Source organism: Fragaria vesca, linkage group LG7 (genome assembly GCF_000184155.1).
Source record: "Fragaria vesca subsp. vesca linkage group LG7, FraVesHawaii_1.0, whole genome shotgun sequence".
In the NCBI taxonomy this organism is placed as follows: Eukaryota; Viridiplantae; Streptophyta; class Magnoliopsida; order Rosales; family Rosaceae; genus Fragaria; species Fragaria vesca.
The window spans coordinates 14,353,193-14,375,151 of NC_020497.1; the positions used below are offsets into that span (position 1 = coordinate 14,353,193).

At 38.0% G+C, this 21,959-nt stretch overlaps 5 protein-coding genes across 5 annotated transcripts in view; all 5 read right to left on the bottom strand.

Moving 5' to 3' along the window:
- LOC101306682 overlaps positions 1-528 on the bottom strand; it is a 1,031-nt gene extending 503 nt beyond the window's left edge. Inside the window, exon 1 of the mRNA XM_004308698.1 lies at positions 392-528. Within this exon, the coding sequence (XP_004308746.1) occupies positions 392-528 (137 nt within the window). The remainder of the gene's footprint in view (positions 1-391) is intronic.
- Positions 529-890: 362 nt separating this feature from the next.
- Positions 891-3,540, bottom strand: LOC101299233. The gene is made up of 6 exons (XM_004307270.1): positions 3,184-3,540; positions 2,802-3,079; positions 2,398-2,547; positions 2,003-2,290; positions 1,332-1,673; positions 891-1,242 (listed from the first exon to the last, which is right to left on the bottom strand). The coding sequence occupies exons 1-6, from the start codon at positions 3,338-3,340 to the stop codon at positions 994-996; spliced, it is 1,464 nt and encodes a 487-aa protein (XP_004307318.1). The 5' UTR covers positions 3,341-3,540; the 3' UTR covers positions 891-993.
- An 864-nt stretch (positions 3,541-4,404) lies between these two features.
- Positions 4,405-8,164, bottom strand: LOC101299524 (uncharacterized calcium-binding protein At1g02270-like). The gene is made up of 11 exons (XM_004307271.1): positions 7,932-8,164; positions 7,658-7,837; positions 7,458-7,562; positions 7,223-7,328; positions 6,647-6,867; positions 6,472-6,548; positions 5,868-5,976; positions 5,627-5,752; positions 5,178-5,288; positions 4,996-5,103; positions 4,405-4,895 (listed from the first exon to the last, which is right to left on the bottom strand). Exons 1-11 carry the CDS (start codon positions 7,932-7,934, stop codon positions 4,671-4,673), a joined length of 1,371 nt encoding a protein of 456 aa, XP_004307319.1. The 5' UTR covers positions 7,935-8,164; the 3' UTR covers positions 4,405-4,670.
- A 6,076-nt stretch (positions 8,165-14,240) lies between these two features.
- Positions 14,241-17,200, bottom strand: LOC101299812 (ribosome production factor 1-like). Its single transcript, XM_004307272.1, has 11 exons — positions 16,851-17,200; positions 16,620-16,700; positions 16,416-16,511; positions 16,204-16,287; positions 16,025-16,094; positions 15,785-15,867; positions 15,496-15,575; positions 15,163-15,261; positions 14,950-15,058; positions 14,612-14,701; positions 14,241-14,523 (listed from the first exon to the last, which is right to left on the bottom strand). The coding sequence occupies exons 1-11, from the start codon at positions 17,076-17,078 to the stop codon at positions 14,485-14,487; spliced, it is 1,059 nt and encodes a 352-aa protein (XP_004307320.1). The 5' UTR covers positions 17,079-17,200; the 3' UTR covers positions 14,241-14,484.
- Positions 17,201-17,999: 799 nt separating this feature from the next.
- Positions 18,000-21,959, bottom strand: part of LOC101300098 (probable fatty acid methyltransferase-like) — a 4,528-nt gene continuing 568 nt past the window's right edge. Inside the window, exons 2-14 of the mRNA XM_004307273.1 lie at positions 20,611-20,716; positions 20,388-20,483; positions 20,245-20,300; positions 20,015-20,126; positions 19,832-19,894; positions 19,627-19,686; positions 19,307-19,468; positions 18,984-19,057; positions 18,807-18,900; positions 18,590-18,726; positions 18,397-18,477; positions 18,178-18,283; positions 18,000-18,071 (exon numbers count right to left, since the gene is read on the bottom strand). Coding sequence (XP_004307321.1) covers positions 18,000-18,071; positions 18,178-18,283; positions 18,397-18,477; positions 18,590-18,726; positions 18,807-18,900; positions 18,984-19,057; positions 19,307-19,468; positions 19,627-19,686; positions 19,832-19,894; positions 20,015-20,126; positions 20,245-20,300; positions 20,388-20,483; positions 20,611-20,716 — 1,219 coding nt within the window. The remainder of the gene's footprint in view (positions 18,072-18,177; positions 18,284-18,396; positions 18,478-18,589; positions 18,727-18,806; positions 18,901-18,983; positions 19,058-19,306; positions 19,469-19,626; positions 19,687-19,831; positions 19,895-20,014; positions 20,127-20,244; positions 20,301-20,387; positions 20,484-20,610; positions 20,717-21,959) is intronic.

A 21,959-nucleotide genomic window follows, 5' to 3' on the forward strand; every position in this document is an offset into this window, starting at 1 on the left:
TTGGAAAAAAAATACTCACGTTAGAGCTTCGTGCTGATAACGTGTTTTAGGAAAAACTGTATATTTCATCAGAATGAGTGAGCTCCTTTTATAGGAGATTACAAATAACAAGATTACATGAATCTCTCCTTATTTTGTGGTACATGCCACCACAAACCATAACAATACTGACTAAGTCAACAACTGACTAGATAAACATCTGACTGAGTAAATATCTACTTTACAGGAACAATAATATTCTAATTATCCTATAACAGATCCCTACTTTCCAAAACAAATAAATCCCCGAAACCCAGTGGAGTCCCTTCTCTTCTCTAGAAGCTACAATCTTTCTTTGTTACATTATACAGTGATGATCCCAGTGACCAAAACCATAGCAGTGATCGACTACCGAACAGCACGTCCTTTCTCAGAACAGCATGTAAGTCCCAAATTTCCAAAACCCTTGCAAACTATATTGGCATTGTGAGTTGAAGTGATCAAGGTTACCACAAATGGGACAACCTTCTTCTTCTCCACCATCTCCATCTTCTCTGTTTTCTACTTATTCAGTCTTTCACATACACACTTAACGCTGTCTGATAGCTGTGAGAGTGTGATGTCATACAGAAATTTGCTCAAATGTAAGAGCCTCGACTCTTGAGCATCGTTTGATTCTTCCCCCGCGTTCCCATGAGTTGTTCTTGTTGGCTTCAGGGAAGTTGCTAATCCAGCAGCTTCATCTGCCGCCTAGGCTTTTGCATATATTCATTCTTCTCTATCGTGAGGTATTTGTAGGGTTACATTTCATGTACAATCAGGAAACTAGTAAATCCATAGTATTCAACTTATCTCGGAAATGAAACGTGTCCTTGATCCATAATTCCTTCAGAACAAAAATCCCTAAACTTTGCCCGGAAGTTTGATGCATAAGGACGTCATATAATCAAAAGTTAGCCCTGTAAGACTGGAATAACTACAAGTGTGACAGAACAATCGAAAATCAACTATTTTCTACCACTTCCCATACGAAATTAGTTCCCCAACAAAAAATATGAACAAAACCAAGCCTCCTATCATGTTCCTTATGTATACTACGGGAGGACATGATCCAAGGCTTAATGGGGATTCCTTCCAGACAATGAACGAACTCTTCCAATCGATGATGGTTGTCCCAATTTGCTTCGTCTTCATACCCTTCTGTTCATCATTTCTCCAAGGCTTGTCAGGGTCCAGAGCCTTCTCCGGCACCATACTTGGGTACTGCAAAATGAAGTCAAAGTGAGTTTAACTAGCTTGCTCAAAGCTTCAAAAGATACTACTTCTTTAAGCTGCAGTTTTAATTTTCTCACCTTGACTTCCTGTGGTTTGAATCCTTGTTTTATTTGACCTTGGTATGACTTTGCAGTCATATTCCTCACCTTTGCCTGAGTTATGTAGTCATCTGGTCGGAGAGGGAGTTGTGGTCCTGATTGTAATTCTGCTCCTCCAGTAATCATCTCACCTTTCCTGCCCCCTTTTTCATTTAGATAACTTTTATAAGTGACCAAGGCACTCGAGAGCGTATCACTGCTAGAGCCACCAGCCTGCAGCACATATTTTGGTTCATACTCGGATTCCTCCATATTCACTGATCGAACACGTCCAATATTCTGAGGTAAGGTTGTTGCAACGTTGACAGAGGAAGCCTTCTTCTGCAAGAGATGGTTATGAAGAAAAAGTGTTAAAACACTAATAAGTTTCCAAAGCATCAAAATGTGTAGCAAAGTCTGAGTGGCTATAGCTAAAACTATCAACACGTACAACTCAAACTATGACTTTACCACAAATTTCAGCTTGTATAGGAGAATATCAGTTAAGAGAATGCAGTATTGTGGGTGAGAAAGACACTATTAACCATAACAATGTGAGTAGCAAGCACATTATAAAGAGTCCTCCATATATAAGCATTTTATAAGTTGAAGTCCATTAGGCAGTCCTACTGAACTGCTTCTTCACTAGCCAATGGAAAGTAATTCTTTACCTGTCGATGTATACCCTCATCATACACCTTACGCAACGTCGACAATGGCTCGCTCGAGTGGTTGAAGAGATTAGTGCGTGGTATATCTTCCAAGGAGAAATCACCCTCATCCGAATCCTCATGTCTAAATGCAGATTGCAGGTCAAGATGGTCATCACTACCAGCATTTTCGTGCAGAAAACTTCCTCCCAGAATGGAGGCAAAATAATCAGGTGGTTCATGAGAGGAGAAGAGTGTAGCAAAAATTTCTTCTGGCCGAGTATTTTCCTGCAATGTGATTTGCAAGTCCTATAGAAGCAAGTGTTAGTTGCAGGTTTGTTACTTTGGAACAATAAAAATGAAGAAACTCATTTAGGAATTAGCTTCAAATCAATACTCATGTTCAATGCTCTCACCTCTGGACTACTCGGCCTACCCAAATTGGCCACAAGATTCTGAAAATCAGATAAGTTGTCAGTGCTGGTTTGACAAACTTCGCCTTGACCGCAGGCTTCATTATCAGCACTCTCATCTTTTTTCTTCAATCGACAGAGAACAAAGTCCCTCTACACGATTAAAAACATCAGGCTCCATCAGTAAATAATCAAAACTGAAAAGGGTTTAGACGTTTAGTTGAAGAACATGGAACTAAAACCCATTGTCCCAAAGGGGCTTCAATTTCAAGCCAACCAAAGAAATCCCCTTAAAAACCAAAGAAATCCTGTCACTTCCCATAATTGTAACCCTCAATTTCCACATCTAAAACACAACATTGATATCCTTTTTCAAAGAAAAGCAAATGTTACAACAGAGTGATCACCTGCCTAACAGCATTAGGAAGCAGGTTTTCAGGTATGTAATACTCATGAATCACCCAACCAGTCTTCTGCCCACTCCTGACTTTCCCTGTATAGAAAGTCAGAGTCCTCTTCTTCCCAATCAAAGCCTTAGACCGCCGAGCTTTGATCTCACGCTCTACCCCAGTTATCTTCCAAAACCCTCTCTCGGTAGCTCGGTTCCGACTATTCCCTTTCGTCTTGTAATCCGGTCTACTGAAGTAGAACCACTCCTCATCATCAGACCTTATCGATGAAAACCCTGACTCAATTCACAACTAAAACATATAAGCCAAAACAAAAAACAAGTATTGATCAACCCAAAAATGGGGTCTAAGTTTGAAGTTTCGTTTGGTTTAGCTTTACCGGGCAAATCCCAAGGCTCGTAGCTGCAGATGTCTATTTCCGGGATGACGTCGTTGAAGTCGTGGCCTTTGATCTTCTTCTTGAGGTAGTGATCGATCAGCTCCTCCTCTGTTGGGTGGAACCGGAAACCCACCGGAAGTGATGCTGACGTGGCCATCCCCGGCCAGCTTTCATCAAACAGAGAATGTTCTTGAGGTTGTTCTGTTACTACTGTGGAAACTGTTACAAGTGAACTCGGTAGTTAAGGAGTAATCATGGCTGATCAGAAACGCAGTTGCTTGGTCCGGGTTTGATCAAATAGTACGGAAATTGACTTGTTTATTTGGTCCAAACCGTCCAAAGTCTTTGGCTTTATGCTTACTGTAGATGTTGCCTCCTATGTTTTGGCGGGTCCCGCGCACCGTAGCAGCTTCCTGGTGTGGTTCCCGCGTTACTGTCTGAGAAGCTTTAGCTTCCATGGAAGCTGCGTATGGATTCATGTATTCAGCAAATGAATATCGAACTAGCTAACTTGATGTATCCATTTATTAACGTTTCGTAGACGAATGCTCATCGTGTATACGAATGAGAGGATTTATAGTACAAACTTTTTTGATATGAAGTAGTTACATTTCAATTTAGTTTGTGTCATATGTATCAAACTCAATTATTTCGTTCATATATTCATTCCAAGTCGTTAATCATATGAAGCAGTTTTTTTTTTTTTGTTTTTGTTTTTTTTGTTTTTATACTAATCATATGAAGCAGTTGAAGTAGTTGATCTGTGTATAGAAAATGAATAGTTGGCACGTACAATATATAAGTTAAACTTTGACCCCAAGCAGTGCCAGGTAACTCTTCACAATAACTAGCTCCTCAAACTATACTTTATCTCAGAGACAACACTTACAGAGACAATGATCGTTCAAGAATGCTTTTAGTGAATTACAAGTTGAGATTGTGGGTATGATTGTTTGCTTGATGAATTATCCACGGTGAGTTTGCTTCATGAGTACAGTAAACTGATCTAGTTATGTATGTTCCAATTCAGACCGTTCTGTACATGGAAACAGAAAGAAGCAGACAGGCAGTAGTGCAGTTTGAGATGAATGTCGGTCATCATCTGTTCGTCTGTCCCCTGTAATAGTATTTTAGATTACTTCATAAGTTGCTTATTATTGTGTTTCATCAATCAACTACATACTTATAAGTAGTAGCCACCAAACTAAAGACAGGATATTGAATATAAAGAACAGGGCTTTGATATAGAGGTCTTCAAAATCCAGTTGTTTCTACTCCTTGCCTAAATAAAACTCGCTAAGGCTACCCAGAAACAGTACATTGGAACAAAGACCAACTTTTTTTTCATTTTCCTCAGACCATGCACAACACTGGTGAACCTGGAGCCCAGAAGGGATTGGTCTGTGTCGGCTATACAAGGTTCCTACAGATTGTACAAATCCCTTTCTGCTCCACCAATCCACAAGTCTCTTGAGAAAGATTTATGACTAAGAACAACACCACATGTTTTCTGGTGAAAGTACAACGGTCAATCTAGCATGATCCGACAGTGTATAGTTTTCAGGCCATATTCCCTTCTCTGCCTCACTTGGGTAAAGAACAGCGTTCTTCACCTTGAATCCAAGCGCTTCCTTACTGTCTTCCTCAGACTCCTTTCTACTCCCAGTGAGGCTTTCCTTTTGGTCTGACCCTGTACAGCTCCAGATCATATTCTGCAATGCCAGTGACTATTACATCAGGACAAAGCTTATGCAAGATGAAAAATGAAACCAAAGGAAATCAAATCCCAAAAGCTATGGATTGTGAAGTTACCTTGAATTCTTCATAATCAAGGACACCATTTGCATCTGTGTCTGCTTGGATCCAGAGATCCCTGGTCTCCTGGAAACCCAGTCCGGATGGATGACCAATCAAATTAACCTGGAAAATTCTAATATAAGCAAATCTTATCTTTCTATTTGAATTTCATTTTAGCGACAGTGAATAGAGCGAACCTGACGGAGTGCTTCACAAAAAGCTAAGGAAGTAATAAAATCAACATGGTTGTCGCCCTTCAAAAAGGCAAATGCATCATTTTCAGCCATTGAAGCTTTTCGAAGCTGGCGCTGAAAAAAAAGAAGTGATAAATCAGCATAAGATGCGGAGAGATTAGATGGCTGATAATCTGTACATTACTAGAGTTGGCTTGCACTATAGGATAGGGTGCATCATCCTGGAACTGTTTTAACAGATAATGTGCACTATAAATCTGCCAGAATGCAGCATTCTAGAAGTATTTTGAACAGAGGTTATGTGCACTATATGTCTGGTTGAGTGTGTTCTTAATTTATATCAACTTGCATTGAACTATCAGCTCTCAATTTATGTGCCAAGGGAGTATACAGTAGACAAAAAAAAATAACAGAACAATATTACTTGAAATTTGGGTAAAAGAAATGCTTACCCTTAATATTCCGAAAACAGCTTCACACCAACTAGTCTTCAATGGTTTACGGGACTTGTTAGGATTACAAAGCCAAATGAAGTCCACTCCACATATGTTTCCTCTATGGTTGCGGTGGCTAACCCACTGTAGAAGATAAAGAAGAAATCTAAAATCAGAATAAGGATATGCACTGTGCAGATAGACATGGTGTTAGTTCAGTAATCCAATGAGTTGAAAAATGATATCCTGAATAACCAACCTTGTGGGCGTCATTGTCGGTATATTGATGAGCAGTGTCATATGTTGATTCAAACCCCTGTGATCTAAGGAATTTGTATACATGTCCACGCTTGCTTCCATTCCAGTCACTGCAGAAAATAACACACGCATACATAAATTAGAATGACCATTTGATTCTCCGGTTCAGCAGAGGCTACACAACTAGAGAGACCTCTTAATCTTACAATTCGTTTGTATGTGAATTCCAGAATTTGATTCCATGTCTTTGGTAACACCAAGATGTATATCCTTTAAACTAGCACCTTCAAAAGGATATGCATTTTAAAGGAGTGCTTCAATATGTTGAGTGTAAGAGTCTCACATCACAAAAGTGGCAACAATGTACAAGTATTCATCGGTCAGACCTTTAGAAGTAACACAACCCACACCTGGTGGCTGTACATCTATTGATTTTGGGACAATAAATTAAGGAGACTTTTCATTCCGATACAATAAGCAACAATAGTGGGTAGTACACTAAAAGTACCACTCACCTGGTTAAAGTATTACTTAGAAGAGCTTTGTAATGGAACATTAATTGAGAAAATGGAACATTAATTGAGAAAGAAAAGATAGAAACTCACCCACAGAGTATGATGGGCATATGGTTTAGCTTGTTTTCATTTTGATAAGCCTCCACAAATTGCAAAATTTTGTAAACCTATTCAAAGAGAGGATAAGACACTGAGGTAAGTGCTACAACAGCAAAGAACCATGGTATGGACAAAACTTGACATTCTAAGCATATATTTTTAGTACCTGATGCAATCTTACAATACAAAGACTGGAATCATGAGGGAATAACAAGTGAGTGTTCACAATAAGAATTTCTTGTTGAAGGTTGCCTCTCTGGATTTGTGAGAAGGGAGCAGTTAATTGAACATGTAATAGCTGGGCAACACGGTCTCCAAAATCATTGAAGTGCAACTCTCGATAATTCAGAACTCTAAAGCAATCACTTCGAACAGCAGTCAGAAGACCTGTATAGAGCACCTAAAACAAGTCAATACCATAAAGCTTGCAGAACTCCAGGAGCTCATATCAGTCATCAGTTCATGGCAACTTGGCAAGAATCATGTACTATAAATGAATTTTAGATAACTGACAGTAGAAACCTATATAACTACATGAAATATGAATCCAACATGTTAAACTACATATCTCAAAACTTATGTACCTATTTGGTCAGAACTTCAAGTTACTTGTATAAATTGAAAGGGCAATAAGATTTTAAAGTCATGATATTTAACTGCAAAAACATCAATACCAAATGAGTCCAATGTGTCCAAAGATTGAAACAAAAGTCAAAGGGACCGATTTAAGGTAACAGCATACCATCTCCACGGTTGTTAGTTCGGGCAAGCTTGAAGGTACTATAGCCAGCATCACCAAGCCTCTTCAGGTACATATTCACAAATTCTTCATTTCCAACCCAGAACTCCTGATTTTACAACATAAGGGACTATTCAGCACATACAATTGGACAGAAACTAAAAGGTTCACTTTATTCAGTTTAGACAGAAACTCAGAATTCATCAAAAAAAAGAGCAAAAGGGTACATAAAGATTACCTGGAGACATACAATACTAGACGATTCATACAGTAACCAATCCAAAATCTTCTGATTCCTAGTCACCCAGAATGAGCTGAATTGACTCTCACGAAGCCCTTGATTCTGTTCCACACCACAACATCAAAAACTTCAGAACTCAATAAGAAAACAATAACAAACTCCACAGATTCATAAGCAAAATGGGAGAGACTGGAGACCTGTTGATCGATTCGTTTGTAGATTGGCGCCAGAATATTGAAAGTAGTACAAGAAATCAAACCAGGCCCTGCCCTTGTCTCTGGCTTTGGCTCCTCCATTGATACAAAGCTTCCATTAAAGCTTTGTCTCTCATGGACATTAGGATTGGAGTCTTTGTCTCTCATATTACGGTTTGCGACCTGAGTTTCAAACACCCAATAACTCAGAAAGTTAACTTCCACATTCCAATCCCATACATAAACAGAAACAAAGAGATTGACACTATTCACATACCATGTTAAAACTCCTTGCTAAAGTTCTTAAGGATGATAAAGTTGCTAAATTTTCCGAGAGAAAATGAGAGAAAGTACGATGGGTTTTGGAAAAAGTTCCAATCTTTGCTGAGGTTTCAGTTGTGGTGCGGTGATCTATAAGCAATGCTTGGATTTTATAACTCTACCATGGAATAAGTTTTTTAGGGAGAGGCTCTAGAACAACGAGGTCGAGACTTTTTTGTCTTGCTGGGTGAGGATGGAAATTGGAAAAGAATCTAGTCATCTAGTGGTGGTAGGGTCCAAATCCGAAGCTTCAATGCTTCTGTTTTATCATCATCACTCTCGATGGGAATCTGCAAGGGTTTACCAGCTAGGATTTACGCTGTAATTGCAATCTTCATTGCTGTCTATAATATGATAGAACATCTACTTCTTAAACCCTAAACTATGATCTAAGGGTTCACCTTGAACCTTGCCGACTCACTCAGTTCATAACTTCATATTGATTTATCATTGTGCAGAACAGATTTAAACTATCGAAGTGCACTTAAATCTGAACGAAATGAGTGTTAATGACTATGAATATGATTTTTGAGTAACTAATAAATGTAACATAACGTATTATCTTGTTTTGTTTGATATCCTATCGTGCAACATATTGTGTTAATTGAGTTTTATTATGTTGATTAATAATACCAAGATTTTGCATGATTGCTGCCTACTTCAACTCAAGGAGCTTTGCTTTTTTAAAATAGTGAATTGTTAATGAAGTTATGTACGCAGAGATTATATGTAGGAAGATACCTTCTTACTTTCTGTTCCTGTTCGTCACCGAAAGCTGTATGGATTGAGTAACATATTGACATCAAAAGTTATCGGAAAAGATATCTGATTCTCAACCGAATGATAATGTGCCAAATGGTATAACACGACTAGCTGATAAACTTGAGCACCAAGAATACCTTGGCATCAAGCAAAAAATAAAAAGTGAAAAGTGAAATCTTAGATTACCTAAATGGATGCCATGTAGTTGGGTCAAGATCATATCATGATTCCTTTTTGAAAATAGTAATGAGTAAACCCACTTTTACTCGGGAAGTGGAGTCGAACCACTAGTTAAAGAGATTTTCAGTCCTTTGCTCCAAGCAAGCTCAATGAGAAAAATAAGCAAATCTGAGATAGAAACTCTCAGGTTATGATCGAGGAAATTAAGGCTCCGAGCAAACCCACAAGTTCATCAATAAATCCTAAATGGTCGAGAAAATTTAAGACTAGATCTAGTAGCCAGTAGCACGCGATACCATCTAACTGCCACCGTCAACACCAAGGTCTGCCGTCTGCCGCCCCAACAACATCCGACCGGCTCCGACGAGGCCAGGCACTTGCATTACCATACGACCACACTATTTAGGAGAACATACACCAATAGCCATCATTATCGTAAAACTTCTTCTTCCTTTTTTTGTCTTTTTTAAGTAGTAATATTCTTCATTCGGATGTAAATTTGTCGTTTACTTCTATCTTGCTTATCTCAATGCCACATCATCTAGAATAATAAAACGTCTATTTTCTTAAAAATAATGAAGTCAAACATGTTCAAAAGTCATGTAATATTATTTTAGACATGAGATATGTATTGGGACGGGCAACCTAAAAGTGAGCGGTAAATTTGTTTCGTTCTCGCCTTAAGTATATGTGAATCTTCTATCATTACGATACATGTATAGTTGAGAGATTGAAAAGACATACATACTACCACAGACTCATCATATCTTATAACAACAAACATGTCACATGACATTGGAGATCAAACGCGCAAACTCAACTCTAAAAAAATCTAAGCAAAGAAACCGTGTATATATGTCGGTGCACCAGATTTTCTTCTAGCCAAATGTCCGGATTCCTCCAGTTCTTTCTGCATCAAACACAGCAATATACCACTAATGCAATAGAATTATATTCTTAGTTCATTGCGTAGTAGCTAGTGCAGAAGTTGGAGCATTGTGTTTGCATTATTCATAGAGAATGTGAAGTACTCTTTTGGACTGGGGCATAACAACTTATAAAGTAATGATTTCTTTATTGATCGTCAACCCTATAGTTTAATTACATGATATTATAATTATTATTGGTGCATGAATTTTCAAAATGTTAGTATATTTAGATATCCAGGAGTGATTGCTTTGCATATCTCAATAGAAGATAGAATCGTACGAATGTAAAGTAATATGTACAGTCAATAATACTTCTGCTTGTAGCTAGCACTTTGATGGATTGATTGAACATTCTAACTTTTTTTAGGGGGATCATACATTTCAAAGCTAGTTATTTTTACCACAGAACGATAACAACTTCTTTTTATAACTCACAGCAATCTCGAACTAGTCTTTGCTTTTCTTACTTAGACAGTTTGGTAATAGACGTGCAGATTTACAAGTATCTAAAAAATGCAAGGATCCCAGAAATATCTACAATTCAGTGGGTAGCTTTGTATGCTAGTCAGTCAATTGCGCAAGTCTGTGTGTGTCGTCCATGACTCCATGCCATGATTGCCATCCACCACCAATATATATACTTTGTATTATTGTATGTGCTTTATGCCAAAATCCCACCGCTACGTATTGGAAAGAGTATGGATCCACCTGTTCTAATTCGCGCATTTGAATTTATTTCATGTATATATGATTCTCCCATAAATCCCAACCATGCCGCAGAGAAGAAACTCCAAACATCACAATCACAATCACTGCCCGTCTTCCTACAAACTGGACCGCAACGAGGACTCCCGACCTGAACGATGGATCAGATCACCGCTTCACCGAGATGGAGCAACTCCGGGAGCCCAGACGCATGCAGCGAACCGAAGTTCGCCGCTGCCCTCCACCAAGTTTGGTATACTCAGCTCTGACTTTGGTGGAGCGACTTTTTTAGGGTTCCAGAAATTTACCCGTAAACTCTTTCTTGCGTTTGGGGTGTATAAAGAAATGAAATAATTTTTCGAAAAAAGAAAGAAAAAGAAAAATTTCCATTTGTTACTCACAATATAATATTTTAATACATTAATTAATCTGTTTTTTTTAGTAAAGAAAATTTCATTGCTAAACAATAGTTAGAAGACACGTTACATCATATATCGAGCTCTAAACAATCTGTCAAAAGAGACCTACAAACATTATGACCAGTACCCTCATTGGTAACAAATAAGGTTGAGTAGAGCTTTGAGCAGAGAAAACAAACAAATAACACTTAATTTCTAGACAAGAGTAAACTAACTGTCTAAGACCTCAATTGATGTACATCTAGTAAGATAAGAAACCAAGTACGACTGCCCATACGCTCATCAGGCAACGTAGCCTATATCTATTGCTAAGTTTGAGCCTACTAGGCAACACCTCCATTTGTTTACTATCAAAAGTAATGTTCACCTGGTTTTGTTTTTGAATTATTATTTTTTTTAAACAAAGCTATAACAAACAGAGGCTTAAGCTAAATACATAACATAATAAGAACAATACTTCTCAAATTAAGAATTGGTAAATCATACAATCACGCACATCACCACTCAAAGAGTCAAAGTTGTCTCAACTCTTTCACAAGCTCATCCAAATCTCTTAAGGAGCTCCCATAATTGCTCACAGCCGAAAATGCCTCGTCCCTTAGTTCCTTTGCTCTCACTTTTTCGGCCGATTCGCTGCTTAGTGACTCGGCAATCACCTTTCCTAACACAAGTATATATGTCCAAACATAAACTCAATGCTTGTTCATTATGAATCTTAATCTTGGTGCATCCTCAAACGCAAGAATATGCAGAACAAGGTCATGCGCAGCATTTTAATGAATGCAGTGGGCATCAATCTCCATTTGAGGACAGTGATGCATCTTTTACAGAATTCTTGAATACAGTTATTGCTGACCCGGATTATTATTCCTATGAAGGATCAGCACGTACTGAATCCTTGATTAGACTCCAACCTAGCTACCAAAGTCATAGGGAAGGGTCTATGATGGGAATAGTGGAGTAAGAATCGAACCGATACCAACACCAAGGTAGTCCATGAAGGTGGTGAACTCCAATATCAAAGAGAGGCGTTCCTCCCACTCCTGTTAGGTAATTGTAAATGTATTTTGTGTTACCATTCTCAATGGAGCAGTTTTAAGTTTATTTCATGTCATCTCTGATCTTTTTACCTTTGTGGCTCTACACTTCTAAAACTTATGTGTCGAAAACGAAAAACTTGCCTGAAATGAATCGAGTTTGAGCAACCAGTTGCATCCTAGCCTCTACCTCTGGGAACCAATACGACATGGTACTGGCTGCGCTGGGAAGGCTGCCGGTAAGTCCCTACCGATATTCATTTCTTAACACTCCCTTTAGACAAATTCCAAGTTTCCAACCAAAATCAAATGTCACTATACTGTTGTCTTAATCCCAATACTATGCCAATCACCTACCTTTGGTCTCTGCCAATACTCTATAGATAACTGGATGGCTACTCCAAATGCTACGAGTGACGTATTTGAAAGACTCCCTAAATACTGTTTTTTTAGTTCTAACCAGACCCAAAGAATGTGTATTCAAGTTCTCGATTTAAATCCCACCTAATTATGTTTTTAAGAGAATCCCTTGCTTGGAACAAAATCAAAGAACAATTTACAAATAGTCGATCCATCACACTGTTCCATAGATGTCAGTATAATACTCGGCTAATCTATCACCAATGGATCGGTTGCAATTTTGCTATCACTTACCAAACACAAAGGGTGTTTCGTAGCAACCAAATCATCCTTGCTTCATTCTACCAAAGCACACTTGACTTCGCAGCTTGAACACTCCTCTAGAGTTGAGACAGTTTCTTCATACTCAACACTAGTCAAAATCACAGGCAACTCCGTAGACTTGATCTGCAGCTTAATTTGAACATAATCCGCTATTTATCCATAAATATTATGTTGTCATTTTGTCCATCTAGATTAATTGATCAAGTTGATATTGCTATGTACGGATTGCAATGAGTGATTTACATTACTAGTCATGTACAGTAAGAGAAATTCCACCACCATCATTTTGCCTTCAAGAAAACTCATTGTGCTCTTCACATTTCACAAGTTTGACAAATAACATCAGCACCATATATATAATAAAGTTGCATACCTTTTCTCAATAATATACCCCAGACCCCATTTATAGATGTCGATATTATAAGAGGATAGTTAGCTGACCTTTCTTCATCAAAGTGAGCTTTTGAAGAAACCTCCCAACCAACAAAATAAGCCAAAGTTTACATTTATATACATATCTACATGTTTATCAAGGGAAGAAAAGGGGATCATGCAGGAATATATCACATCTCACTAGGCCAAAAACACAATGAATTGGAATCTCTTGCTTCCTGAGTATCCAGCATGGCAACCGCAATGGAACCACGGAGATATTCGATTAACATTCTTCAAATGTTTAAAATGGCAGGTAGAAGAAACCTTGAATCCAATCGAGTGCCCTTACCACTACTACTGTGATAGTGTTTATCCCGGAAACTATTCACCTGTTGTGGATAATCTGGTTTTTTTCTTCATAGTGTCTACATACTTGGCAACCGTGGTCATAATGGTAATGCACATTGCAGGAAGAGCGCAAGGTTGTGTTCAGTCGAAAAGATACTTGCTTCCTTCTGGTCCAATTGGCCTTCCGCTGATAATCTTTGCTCTAGCCAAGGGCCACCGTATCAACACCACATTCCCTCTCTCAAGTACTGGTCCGGCCATCCTCCAACTGGTTCAGATTTCAGCTCTAGCGTTCGCCAATGGAGGTGACAACGACATCAAGTATGTGTTCTTCGAGGCATCAACCATCTCTGGAATTTTACATGCAAGCATGTACCTGGATGCTGTTGTCTTACCTTACTACACTGGTCTTGATGCTCTGGTGAAATCAACTTTTTCGGGTGAGTGTCCATCTTGTGTGTGTCGAAATGAAGATTTGGTAGTGGGAGGAACACTGGTGTCCTACAGAGGATGGGGTTTAACCACTTTCTTGGTTGTGGCTACCCTGTGCTGGAGAGTTATAAGCAGGCTCTATGGAAGGAAATTAGGAAAGTTCATACTCATTAGGTCTCTGCTGGAGAGTTCAAGTTGGATCTTGATAATCATAGATTGTGTTTCTCTCTCTACAAATTCGCCACCAGAGAGGTTGATGTTGCAAGTTGCTGCTTTCGGAGGCATACTTGTTTTGATTTGCCTTTGTGTAATCAGAGAATTATGCACTCGTTTAACACATCTACATTCTGTGTATAGAAGTAGGACAGAGGATGTTTGCAACAGAAGCAAGATAGAAATGACAAAATGATTGAACATATATTTTCATAAACAATGAACAATAATCATATTCCAAGAGTAACTAGTCTTTTGCTTGTATTCAATACAGAAACCTAACAAAATCTTTTACAGCAGAATGCAGATCTTAACATAAATGAAAAATGTTCTGGCCGATTTACTTCTTGCTAGGATGTAGCAACTCTATAACTTCCAACACTCGTTCCACCAGAAGAAGAGCTCAAGTGATATTCCAAAGCAACTCACAGAAAAAACCTCCTCCTACTAGTATCCATCTCCGGCTAAGAAAGAGCAGAAAAAAGATATTTCAATATTTTGTTATGATAATTATATCAAGCACTGAAATGAACTGATTGATTAGTGGACTACCTTGTGAACCCACTCAAACTCCCCGCCTCTAGGATCAAATGTCCCATGCTGCAGACTGATCAATTTAAGGGTAAAACGAGGACCACATTCCTGTGTGTTTAAGATGGGAAAGCCCGTTAAGATCTACATCATAAATAATACAATAACAATCAAGGACACAAGGGTAGACTGCATGACATGGTAGATGTGGCAATACCCTGCCTCCCTATGATAACATTACTGAACCACAACAAAGCATAAGGACATTTCAAGTGGTGGAGCAAATTCTGTCATGCCCCTGGGCCAAACCAGATAAAGACATGAAAGCAAATGCTAGAGGATACATAATGGACACCAACCTGTAGGCGGGCAATCGGTTTTGCTTCAGTAATAGTCGCAGCCTTGGAATCCTTGGTCTTTTTGCCCTTTGCTTCAGCTTGTTTAACCTCTTTGGTTTCAAAAATGTACCTGAACACATATCAATTAATGATAGTCACTAAAAAACAAGCTCTAAGATCACAAGTATAAGGAAGGCATCACTCCAAGAGCTAAAAGTTGCAAAGGAGGCTCACCGATGATGCCGGAAGAATACAAAATCTCGCTGGTTGTGGAAAGTAACAACTCGTCGACCACGAAAGTTTGGTTCTTGAGGGAAAAGTGACTGTATTAATCTGAAGAAAGCAGGTGAAAGAAGAAACCCATTAGAAGCTTGTAGGTAATTCATCCTTTCATATAACACCACTTGAAGATAGTTGTACAGTGCAAAAAAAAAAAATTACCACAAGATACATTTCAAAAAGACAATAACCACCAGGTATAATGAGGAGTATTTGAACAAAAAAGTACTAAATGCATGCATCTAATTTAATGTCAGAAAACATTTCAAACCAGGTAATGATTGCAACCTTCCAATACGATGGCCAAGGCGTGTTGTAAAGTTGTTTAATACAAGCTCAGGCTTATGAGTGGTTGGATTTCCATGGTTCTGCAGGCATACCAAATAAAATAATTAAGCACACACTATATTAAATTACCCAGAGATGAAAAATTGATACTTTGCAGAATTTTCAAGTTATTTGATCTCAGTGACTCCTCTCTTCACCGAGTGAAGAAAATAAAAACCATTCACCGCAATATGTGGCAGAACAGAATAATAATGTACCGTTTTGATATATGGAACATAGAACAACGAACCTTGATATCCTTCCGTAAAACGAGCTTTGAGAGCTTAAAATGAGCAGTAGGTCCACTAGGTAAGCCAATTATTAGGAGAGCATCTGAAAATGATTGCAATAGTTGAAGTCAAATGAAAACTACAGGGAAAAAATAGGGAAGATATCTTTCACAAAAAATTTAGAAGTTAAAGACATCCAAAGCAAAGCCTGAGAGACCGAGTATTGACAAAAAAAACCTTCAGAAAGAGGCAGGACCAACCTGGTTCACGGCGATTGGTATGAACAACAATTAAAGAAGTGAATTCCTTTTTATTTGCATATTCTATAATCTGCAACAAGGGAAAAGATCACATATATCAACTGTTTGAACTCCACGTTTGTTACACTATAAAAGTAGAAAAGAAAATTGATATAAAAGATAGGAGATAGAAACAGTACCTTTTTCAAGTCATAAGTTCCTCTTTTATAGTATGTCGAATTAGGGATCACCGAAAGTAGTTCCTCTATAAAAGCAGGACCCCTCTGCAAAACCACCAAAACAAGAAAAGCATCAGCCTTAGCACATTGGCAACCACATTGTAGCAAAAGACATCAGCAAAACCAACATAAGTTAAAACGCAATTGAAAACAGGTAAAAGGCCAGCACATACAGAAGAGTTAAATCGGCAAGTGGTGATCAGTATCTTCGGATTAGATCCATGCTTCAAAACCGCACTAAACTCATCCGCATCATTTCCAGCAAACAACTGCAAATTGAGCACATAACAAAAAGCCAAAATTAAGCATCACCCACATTTTCATCTTCACACATAAAAACATAAAAGTTTCCACCAACCCAACTAATGCAAACAAACCTCTTCATCGTCAGGCCTGCAAACAGTTTCATCCTCTTCCCTGGTGTTCTCAATCGTCTTCGGCACTCCCCTCGCCGGAGGCTACACAATCCAAATTAACCAAATTAGACTACATACCCTAAATTAAATTCCGCAATTTAAAATTAACCGATTCCAATCACAAAGATCCCATTTTAATAGAAAAACAACAGTCAAATGAGGCTAAAACCCTAAACCTTAAACTCAATATACCTCTTCACCGAGCTCGAGAGCTCGCTTCTCGGCGGCGTCGCGGGCCTTGACCTTCTTGCGCTTCTCGAGCTTCTTCTCCTGCTTGAGCTTGGCGTGGACGGCGGCTCTCTTGTCCTTGTTCTTTATCATCGACGGGAGTATCCCCTTCCTCTTCTTCTCAGTCTCCACTGCCGCTGGTTTCGGCTCGTCTCCTTCTTCGTTCTCGCTCTTCTTCCTCTTGAAACCCATTTTGGTAAATTTGATTGGATTGCAATCGGAGGTGAGCAAAATCGGAGTGATCGGCCTGAGAATCGGAATGGGGTTTTATACGGCTCCAGTGGTAATTTAGGGTTTTAGGGATTTGCCTGCGTACTGATTTTGCTGTCGTTTTGGTTTTTATAGGTTATCTATGCGGGATTTACGTTTTTACCCTTATTTTCCCAAATTCTTAGCAACATTTGCTATATGGGTAATGTATTTTGGCGAAATTATAAATTGAGCCCTCAGTTTGAAATGTCTATCCTTTGAGTCCCCTCCTTCTTCTTTTTTCCTTTTGGAACCCTAATAGCACGTACTTTATATTTTCAGGATCGGGATGAATTGGAACGAGGTATTGGCAAAGATATGGAGTACCTTGATTATTTAGATCTTGTTGTTGTAGTCTCCGATTCATGATTTCTTTCCTTTTTCAAGTAAGTAAATGTGTGAGTATTTTGACAAAATTTGTATTAACAAAACGCATGATCTGGTTCATGATTTTTTTTCCTTCTTGTTGTCTCCAATTCATGACCTTTTCTTTTCTAAGTAAGTAAACGTGAGTATTTTGACGTAATTTGTAATAACAAAACGCATAAGATCGAGGTCATGTATTAGAATCACTACTTTGATACTTTTGAAATGATCCTCACACTGATTTGAAGTTACTAAACGTACTATATATAGATGTTGTTAATATGAGATTACAATATAAAGCAAAAGCAGAAAATATGTAGAAAAACAGTATATTTACATGGAAGCTTATTGCTTATTGCTTATTCCTTTTTTTTTTTTTTGCTCTGAAAGCTTATTGCTTATTATTCATTCCAACACAATAGATAATAAACAATCTAGACACCAAATCTGAAGGGAAGCCATTGTATGGCATGGACGTAGACTTAATTAGCAGAACAATCAATATGCTGAAGGGAAGCCTTTGTATGGATCGTTGAGCAGAACAACATTACCGGGACGTGAAAACACAATCTGCATATCAAAGACCACAAAAAGGTTTACATTTTTTTTTTAACTGAATGAACATGAAAGCTAGGGTTGGGAGAAATGTATGACAAGTATTATTGAAGAAATATACCTGGTAATTTCCAAGTGTACAAGCGTTGAATCCTGCCGCACAATAATCAAAATAATATTCCCATGTCCGAATAAACTTGTCATCGAATCCAAGAGCTTGTATTTCACTATAAGCAGCACACAAAGCCATAGCAGCGTTGTTATTCATATACATATAGTTTGTCACAACATTAGAGTTTGGGATGATTATGAACATTGACTAGGTCGATCATCTTTTTACCTTTGTTTCTCCAAGAAATTTTTCCTCCAATATTTTAGTGTTCGGTAATAATGACTTCCAATGTTTTCCAAGTGCTCCACACTGCAGAAATATATGGAAGATTCATAAGTCCAAATAGAAACTGCAGTATAACAAGGTCGAACTTAGTTTCTTAACCATGAAATTATGCTTATATATAACAGATCATATTTACCTAAGCCTGGAAGAAGCAGCCATGGCAGCTGTTAACCTACTTAACGAAGGTAAACATCCACCTGGAAGAATATACTCCCTTATGAAGCTTGGACATCGCCTGTACTCGTCGTAAAGCTCATCCGGTAATGATGTGAACTGAGAAGATCAACCACCCTTAACCATTAGTAGGATATTGGATCTTTTAAGATGTTACTGTATTAGGGTTTAGATGTTACTTGTAGAACGAGAAGCCCATTTTCTGCTAGAGCAGAGTCACAGCAAGCAAAGAATTCCTCCATATATTCATGGCCGACATGTTCTACCATCTCGCTGAAAATCCCACCACAGATCAAGGTACGCTTGGGAATATAATTTTAGAAATTTTTTGTGAATTAGGAGAAATTAATACTCACCAACTAACAATTCTGTCATATTTGTAGTTCTTAGGCAATGTGCGGTAGTCACACAGCAGAAATTTGATGTTTTCCTGGTACCAAATTGATTGAGATTATATCTTTCACACATCAATCATGAATCATTAGACTGATTAATAATTTAAAGTTCTTGATGAACTTCTACAATGCACAAAGTCAGTTTCACATATTTTTTTCTCAAATATGTTAAGTATATATATGACATGTATGTTACGTAAATTATACCCAATTATGTAACATATTTTACAGAACTCATGATACATCATATGTAATTAAACTCCAAAAGTTATAAACTTTTATACCTCAAGTCCAGCATCTTTCACTCTCTGTTCGGCAAATTGCAGTTGTTCCTTCGACAAAGTTATGCCAGTATATCTACAACCGGTTTGCTTGACGACTTCGATAGCTAAGCCTCCCCAACCACAGCCTACCTCTAGGACTTCATGGTTCTTAGTAATTCTAGCCTAGATTAATTGAAAAATCAAAAATCAAAAACGAATTGTTTGAGATAGATTAGTATCTCAAACGTACGCGTGCATGCATGGTTGGTTTACTGCTAATTAATATCCTTTTTTAGTAGAAACTCACAAGTCACGCCCAGTTTTCTACAGAGAAGACTCACCTTGTCAATGAGAGTCTTGATTTTCCTTAGCTGTCCAGTCTTCAAATCTTCATCATCTTTCTACATAATGATTTAACAGGGGGGAGAAGGAAGAGTATACTTCAAAACATGTACTTCCTTTCATGCATGCATAAAATACGCGTTGTGCAAATACAGCAATCAGTTACTGTAAACTTAAAGGAAGCTGATCGATGATTATTCTGACCTTGAATACAACAGTGGAATACGACATTGTTTCGTCCAAGAAGAGCGAAAATAGTGCATTACTCTAGATCGATACACACCCAACAAGTTGTAGTGAGCTTGAGTCTCATGGATGCATTAGCTAGCAAATTAACAAGTTCTATAAAAATGGAAATCACGGGGGGTCATATCATGAATTGTTTACCAAGTCATAATGGCGAGAGACGTTCCTTCGAGCCACTGTAAGTGTGTTTTGCCCTGAACCGTGGTGAAAGAGATATCTTGCTGGGGATAAACAAGCTTCCAGTAATCTTCTTCTATAACCAATTAACAAATTCGAATTAGTTACGATTTGGATGTGTTACTGTTATCTTACTCAATGAACGCAATCTTGTGTCAGATTGCATATATATATATATATATATATATATGCACCTTATCTTGTTCAATTTTGAGAGTGGAGAAGTTGAATCTCTGTTGGCATTAAGAATCTGGAAAATAAATAATTAAGGTTTATTGATTAGCACGGCGGAATTTCGTCTTCGATTTTTCAGTAAAACTGGTCAATGAGAGATTACCGTAAAGAGATTCTCCAGACCCTTGTCTTTATCAGCTAAAGAAAAATCACCATTGATATATGCATCTGCAAGGCCTAGATCTGCCCTTGTCATTACCTGATAAACATGCAGTTCTATATTAGTACTCAAAGTGAGGGATTTCGATCGATTCATATTGGTAAATATATTCATGATTCAGTACAAATTAAGTAGAGCATATATTGATGCATGCATGCATATATACCTTCCAGTAAAATTGAGCGGGATCATGAACTTGAAGAACACATTTCAAAGAACAGCCTTTTTTGGTTCCCTCAAAGGTTTCTACCGTTCCTCCATCTTCTGATAAGCTGTATGCAAGTACGTACAAAGCAGACACTAAGAGATCGATCCCCTCAGATAGTTATATATTTTTCAGTGTACTACCTCGAGAGATAGAGAGATTTCATGTGGAGCTCAGCACTCATGCATGCATGCATAGTAGTTCAAAGATAGTGGTTCCACATAATTGGGAAAACTAGAGAGAGAGAGGTACACACTACAAATGATGAATGACTGAAAAGCTTTGTCATCTCTATATATGATTCAATTCTGATCTTGAGCTTAATGGAGAAAAAACTGTAAAACGTACATGACTATAACATGCAGTACTAGCTATAAGAGTGCCCCAAGGAATTGAAGCAACTAACTTGATAGCTAGAAATAGATATTATCATGCATCTAAAGAAATTGATAAAAGCTAACAATATTACTCACACCAAACATCCTGTAGAGACATACTGTCGTAGAAATTTGGTAACATATAGGCGAGCGACCCTTTCCAATATTGCTGAAGCCATTGATTCCAACCTGCAGAATAGCACACTAATTCCCTATTGAGCTGAACACCACAACTAATTATGTAAATTCCAGAAAGAAAAAAATTCAGTAGCTTAAAGATTAGAGGACCTTGGAGATGGAAAACAGGTTCAGTACGTTGTTCACCGTTTTCCAAATGATCTATGCTCTATGTATAAAGCTAACAGCATTCACCATCTAATACTTATATAGCTAAAGTATATGATACCTACACCAGTTAGTTATAGCTTTGAATATACAGTAAAATACTACTCCACCATTTCATCATATACATGCCTAGCCTCTCCCAGTTATCTGCGGCAGATTGATCGATCTAACACATGTGGACAACTAATTTATATCGATCGGGCATGGGTGGCGTATATATGATAGTGTTCTTTATGGGCTGCATATGTATATTCATTCCTGCGGTTATAGTTTTAAATAAAAGAGAAAGAAAAAAAAAATTCATTTCTGATTGCAGTCAATCTGCCTTATCGGTATAAAAATAGTGTTCCAAAACTTCCGATTGAATTTAGCCGATTCTGTTCAAATATAAAATAGGGGCGGCAGCCGCGGCGCCACCGGGTGCGTGATGATATCTATATAGAGATATTTACACAAACCCAGATTTTGGGCTCGCTGACCTGGTTAAGGAGCCAGATTGTCACATTTTCGGTCTAATATTCGACCCCTGAGAACTCCCTTTTCTTTTTCTTCTATAATTTTCTTCTTTTTTCATCTCTCTCTCTCTCT